The 6,829-nt window shown below is 47.0% G+C and overlaps 1 protein-coding gene across 1 annotated transcript; it reads right to left on the reverse strand.

Annotated features, from left to right (window-relative positions):
• Positions 1 to 340: 340 nt before the first annotated feature.
• On the reverse strand, positions 341 to 2,267 carry LOC125756743 (lipopolysaccharide-induced tumor necrosis factor-alpha factor homolog). The gene is made up of 3 exons (XM_049411656.1): positions 2,204 to 2,267; positions 1,078 to 1,219; positions 341 to 606 (listed from the first exon to the last, which is right to left on the reverse strand). Exons 1-3 carry the CDS (start codon positions 2,265 to 2,267, stop codon positions 498 to 500), a joined length of 315 nt encoding a protein of 104 aa, XP_049267613.1. The 3' UTR covers positions 341 to 497.
• Between the last annotated feature and the right edge of the window lie 4,562 nt (positions 2,268 to 6,829).

A 6,829-nucleotide genomic window follows, 5' to 3' on the forward strand; every position in this document is an offset into this window, starting at 1 on the left:
TAGCGCGTTTTTAAGTTAGAAACGATTGTAATCGAGAAAAGTGCACGCCAATACAGTACTAATAAGGATACCATTGACCGCTCATACTAGTAGAAGGTCATGTTATCGGTCCTCTTATGCATCTTCGTGTTTTTTCCGCGTGGGGCCCCAATAGTCATTTTTCGCGACTTTTAGTGAAGAAATAAAAACATAAATCCATTTCTAATAAGAAAGCATGGTTCCTTTTAGCTCACACGATGGAAAATCTTTCCGCCAGTAGGGTTTAGCTCAATTCGTGTTAATGATAATCGTTTTAATATATGGACTTTCCACGAACAATACTTGCCTCGCTTGGAGGACGCCGAGGGAATATTGGGTGAAGCCGAACCAGACACTTTGCGCGGCGGGCTGGCCCTGTCACGGGACATGACGCCCGAAGAGCGTTTGGAGGAGCCCGACGAAGCGTCCATCACCTTCCTTCCTGACTGGCGCAGAGCTCGCGCACGCCACGCCGTCGCCTACACCCTGCGGAAGGTGCCCAACACCCTGTTGCACTCGGGACAGACGTGGGAGATGTCCTGGCAACCTCGAATGCAGAAGGGCGCCAGGCAACAGCCGAAGAAGCACCTGAGAAGGATAACGCCAAGGCGACACCCTCCACGAACTGCATCCTGTACTGTGGGTGATAGTGTACGTGGTCTAGAAAAGTTCATTTACATTACGTAGAAAAGCTGTCGTTAATGTACAACTTGTGTGTTCTTAGAAAAAAGAAGGGCGAATGATTTTGGGTAGTCAATACACTAATGTGAGCATGTTTAGAAAAAGAAAGGGGAGGCGAATGAGAGTACCATGTGCTATATGGGGGAACTGAAGGCAGTCCCTAAGAGATATATGTGCTTATAAAATGCGGAACTTAGAAGAAGCAGCATGGAACATTAACTGCTTAGAATAAAAAATCTCCAGGTGTTAATACGGAGCATCAACATACCCAAGCTCACGTTCTTTCAAGCGATGAGATGTTTGGTACAGCTTGCAACTGGAGGGAGATGTTCCCTATAGGCATGCAAACGTCGTAAACACTGTATTGGCGCCACTAACCCGATGGCGGCTAGGGCACCGCAGAGCATCCAGGTGAGGAATCCCGAATGGTAAACGGTCTTTGTGACAATTTGGCGTTTGCAGTAGGGGCACAGCACCGGCACCGGCAGTGGACCCCACTGGGTGTACAGCGTGATCACGCCTGCATCCACGCACGTTATGATAAACAAATGGAAATGTACGCGCCCTTAAGGCGTGCTAGGAAAAAATGATAAAAAGAATGAAGGTAAATACGTATTGCAGAGTTATTTAATTGCCACAGGCGCCTATTTCTACGTGTTCAAGTAGTGTAGCTAATTCTTCATGGTAGTCTCCCGCGGTGGAGCAGTTGTTATGGTGCTCGGCTGCTGACCCGAAGGTCGCGGGTTCGATCCCGGCCGCGGCGGTCGCATTTCGATGGATGCGAAATGCTAGAGGCCCATGTATTGTGCGATGTCAGTGCATGTTAAAGAACAGCAGATGGTCGAAATTTCCAGAGCCTTCCACTACGGCGTTTCTCATAATCGTATTGCCGTTTTGGGACGTCAAAGCCTAGATTTTATCAATAAAAATTCTTCATGGTAACGAATAACCTTTTTTTTATTAGCAGATGGCTTCTTTTCGTACCGGAGTGGGGAGCCCCTTTTTAGAGCAATGAACCATCGTCGAACCTTGCCGCGGTGAAATGGAAAGTGCTTAAATGCTGAGAGCACACATGACAACAGCTAGACCAGCCAGCGTATTTTGCGCGTCTTTCTACGTCTTTGTTTTATTACCGCTGGTGAAATGTTCTTAAGAGTTTTGTTCCAGTTTGTGCATTGTTCTAGGGGCTGGTTTTCTTTGTTGGACGCCACCTAAACGGAATCAGCAGAAAACGAAGCCAAGAAAAGCACAGGGGATATTATTTGTAACTTTTAACTGTAGTGTAGTAGCTTCGACATCAATGAAAAATACCAAAAGCGGACGAAAAAAACAACTTTTCTTCGACATCAATGAAAAATACTAAAAGTGGACGAAAAAAAACAAACTTTTCCTCTGGTGGGGCTCAAATCCATAACCTTCGAATTACGCGCAACGATGCTGTACCAGTTGACACTTTACAAGGCTTTATAGGCTGACATTATAAAACGCCTTGTATGGTTCTCACGTCGGTCTATCACGGCGCCTAACTGCACAAAGACAGGTAGCAAGAATTCGCAACATGCCCACATTTCATACTTCTCGAAAGTCAGATTTCAAGACGTTAGGTGAGGAACGGTTTTCACTGTTGTTCAACTAGCCCAGAAGCAAACTCACAGGTGGCAATAACACGTACTTGCACCAGTTATCACTAGAGGGCCGGATTTTAGGCACTAAAAAAGCTCGTTTTAGGCGCCAAACATAGGCAGGCAAAAACATGTTTTAGGCTTCGAAAATTGTAAATATAGGCACAACAAATTTTCACATAAATGCAAGTAATTTCAACGAAGACGTGCGCGACCTCTATCTACGACAGGAAACAAAATGTTATTGCTTAAGATGACACAATATATATCAAAACGTTTATTGAGGAAGGAAAAAAAAAGGGGTCCAGGAAGCGGGTGGGTGGGGCCCCCTATTCCAGGGCTCCACTGACTTGAGCGGCCCGCCAGCCTGGTCGAGGAGTGCTAGTTGCACCTCCCGAACCTCGCAGGCAAGCAAAGTCTCCCACGGCTCCCTTCCGGAAATTTTGCCGGATGTTTGCGGCGAGTTACTAAAACGCCAACATTTGAACATAGCGTGCTTTGTCGCGCACGGTTAGCACTCCCATGTTCTGCAGAGTGAGTAGTGTCCGCTGTCGGAATCAACACACTCCTGAGTGTCTTTCCGGCATGACTGAGAAGTGCAGAGTAGGAGCAGACAGCCAGATTGCTAAAAGACCAGAAGCGAGGGATTCCTCCTATTGGCCGGGTCGAATTGCGTAGAGCCAATTTCCCTCCTGGCAGTCAACCACTGGCATCGGGGGGGGGGGGGGGGGGGCGGTTCAACCTTCTCCCGTCCCCCGAAAACTCTTCAGTGTTGCGTGTGTGTATAACAGCAGGCATACAAACGCATGCAAGAACGTATATAAAGTATAGTTGTCCCCCCCGTCTCCCCCATGAAAAAGATTTCTGGCTACGCTACTGCAGTGAACACCTTAAAAAGTACATTACAAACAAAACAAAAGCTGCGTGCACATCACATTTTTCTTTCATTTTTTGCTTTCACTCTCCTTTCCGCTGACGGCTCTCCGCGGCTTCGCATTCGCCAACCACTCGGGCCATGTCAGCGCGGCGGCGAATGCTCGCCGGCGTGTCCCGCTTCACTGATGCTAGTGGTTGTTGGTTGGTTGAACTAGATGACGAGGTTAAACCCCATAGTTCCTAACAGTAAATCTTACGTGGTAACAAGAATAACGGTCTCAAACAGAACCCGGGAGCGAAACTTGAGGCTAAATAGCGTTAATATAAGTGCCAATTTTGAAAATAGGCATTTATAGGCATTTATGAGCATTGAGGCACGAACGCCAAAAATAGACATTTATAGGCACTATAAAAACACTACAAAAGCCCTTCTTAACCTCTAATTTATGCTCATATATCAAAATGGCGTGATAGGAGCGCAAGGAACAAAATAGGCATTTGCCTAAAATCCGGTCTCTAGTTATCACTCGCAAACTATACTTGCGTGAAATTTATTAAGCATTAGTGGAGGGAATAATGTCAAACACCTCACTTCACGTTACAATAGTGGACGAAACTTTCGGTAAAACATATGATGGTAGTTTGTAAAGCAGGAGGCCTCAATGCAAAAGCACGGCGAGATGAAACGTACACTGGCCTGTGAAGAATTTCTACGGTCTTCCAGACACGACCGTCTTGTCGTACACAAACGGGTACTGGCCGTGGAATAAATCTGAAAAGGAAAAAGATAGCTTGTACGTGTGTAAGGAGACATATGCGCATAATCTCTTTGTCTATATTTTATAGCCACTTAATTACATAATCATGTAATTAAGCATCAGATTGCTGCTCGTGAATATTGTTATTGCGCCATGGTTGACGCCGCGATTGATAATCATAAAGACGTTGGAATGCCTTGTTTCCTTGCCTTTAGAATCAGTAAACAACGTCTATGTAATAATATTGGCATATCAAATCCTTATGTGCTTTCATAAAGGGCGTATGCAGCACCTAACATCGAAGTCCACCAGCGGGAAGGTTCGACAATAATTACCCGGCAGACATTCAGCATGAAAGAGCAAGAAAAAACTGGCGCATAATACCGGGAGTGAAGAAGTCAAAGTTCGAGGTCAATGGGCGCTACACATAGTGACAGAAAATTTATGTTTTCATTGCGAGGGCAACACGCCGGCTAAATGAAAATATTTTTTTAACGTTAAAGGGAAGCTGCAGTGCTTTCAGAATTCCGTGAAAACTTTGTGGTTAACAAGGCCGGACACTATTGCCGACGATGTCATAGTTTAGCTTTTTCAGCAGTGTGTTGCTGCAGGAGCCTTTAAAATATGCGAAAACAAGGTTGGTCTTTCTCCGCCCACGCGAACGCGTAGAATTGATTTTGAATTGACACTTAAACGTTTAAGCAAAGAAAGGGGGCTATTCGGAGCAAGTTGGTGGTTCCCCTAGTCCAGGGCTCCACTGGCCTCAGCAGCTCGCAGTGCCTGATCGAGGAGCGCCGCGTCTCGGGCTTCTTCTCCTCGCTGGCCAGCCAAGTGCTCTCCCACTTCTCCGTTCTGAATTTTCGCGCCGGAATCTGAGGCGTTTTAATTGCGGGTGGCTTTAGTTGACATTCCCAAGTAATAGTGTGGCGTGTTAACGAAGTAACTGAAACTACGTCATCTTCGGTACCTTTGGCGATCCGCGCTGCATTTCGATGGGAAGTTCTCGCCGCTCACTTATCCGAACTGCGAGAACGCTGTTTATGTACCTGCCGCATAAATAAGTATAGAGACGCTGAAGTTCTGCAGCTGTATTACAATATCTACCACAACGAGAAACAGCCGAGCGCAATGTGAACAAGCGTCTCTCGTATCTTCAACCGTGTCCTCCGTGGCTAGCTCCGGCTGCGTGCGTTGCCGGAGCTAATCGCGGAGGCCGCGCTTTAACAGTGCTGCTGTTGCAGATGACGCACCACACAAAAGGTAAAGTCACAGCGTTCACTCAACATATGAAGAAGCCCTGCGACTCCAGCCGCTAGCTTTTCTTGCCAAAAATTGCTGTTTGCGTTCGCTATTGAGAACTGTCACATCGGTTTTCGAATTTAGCAGGCATCAAACTATGATTACCCCTCCAGAGTCATTAAAGAAAGTGCTTCAGCTTCCCTTTAAACTCAAGACAAACGCACTATTTTTGTGGAAAATTTATGGAACTACCGTATATGTCGTGCACAGGTACGTGTTGTGCTTACATATCTCTTAACAACTTTGAAACAAAACAGGACCCTTTTTTGTTTCGACTAGTTTTCAAAATATTGTTACAATGTGCAAGTTAAGTTGAGCAGTTCTGTGTGAATAAGCCTCTCGTTTACACCGAAGGCGGAGCAGCCAGAGCTTCCAAGCGGGCGAGCGGAACGCAGGCAAAACCTCGTCTCCAGAATGCGAAAGCGGGCGGAAAGCGAGGCAGCTAGTCCGATCGCTGCCGGGCGGATTATTCCCGCCCGCCGGAACTCGGCTTTGCCGCTTCCACTCAGACGCCATGCGACACAGGCGCCGGCGCATTTCAGACGTAAACATTTGGTTGAAATAATACATATGGTATCCGCCATGTCCGGCCAAACGGCTGCGTTCTCTGCTGAACTGTTAATCAATGCGCCGTTGCACAACAAATCACTTCTGATATACAAGAAAATAGAGCGTTGGCGTGACCCTCGCATCTCATGCAAGTCGGGCCGCAAGCAAAGATGTTGGCGGCGTGACTTTTCACGAGCTTTCAGCTGTTTTTTCTTCGTCCGTGCTGGTCATTCTCGATACGATGCAGCGCGCGAAGCAGCTACGAGCCGTATATGGCCCGAGATCTGCGCAGACGCTCGGGTGCAGTGGCGCTCGGGTGGACAAACAGTGCCACGGGATGGCGACACGTCCCGCAATAGCGCGGGGTGGCCCGTCTCCTCGGCCGCGCGGCCAGCCCAGGCGAGCCGTGGCTGTCTGAACAGGTACGCGCACTCGTCGTCTCGCCGCGTTGAAAATCCCTTCGGTCTTCGCCGCTTCGCCGTTCCGCCTTCGGTGTGAACGAGCCTTAAGCGTGACATTAGACTATATCATCATCGCAAATACGGCTCGCACTTTCGGAACAAAGTGCGAAGGTTCCCTTTACTGATGACCCGTGACCACGACCTCATTTCAGATACAGAGAAGAGACAACGAGAAGCCCACAAGGCATAGATGAACACCCATGTTCTGTCTGAGATGTACTGTTTGGAAAAGAGTTGCGCTTATCTGGGGGACCTGACAATTACCAAGTAATCGGTGACACTTAGATCATATGCTTTAGTATACATCATATGCGTTCCAATGCAATATTTCCTTGTTCGAAGTTATAACAACGCTACCTTTTTTCACATAATCACCTAACAAAGCACCTACCTAATCACAAATTCTGATGAGTTGCAGTGATTGCACAAAGTTAATAAGTTTACAAGCTCCTTTAAAACCCACTGGGGCGAACTTAATGAAAATGATATTTCAGTCTACGGACAGATTAAAGACACTATTCTCTGCTCTGGCTGAACTGTCCTTCAGGAACTATACATCAGAAAC

This window comes from Rhipicephalus sanguineus, unplaced genomic scaffold, assembly GCF_013339695.2.
Source record: "Rhipicephalus sanguineus isolate Rsan-2018 unplaced genomic scaffold, BIME_Rsan_1.4 Seq5823, whole genome shotgun sequence".
NCBI lineage: Eukaryota > Metazoa > Arthropoda > Arachnida > Ixodida > Ixodidae > Rhipicephalus > Rhipicephalus sanguineus.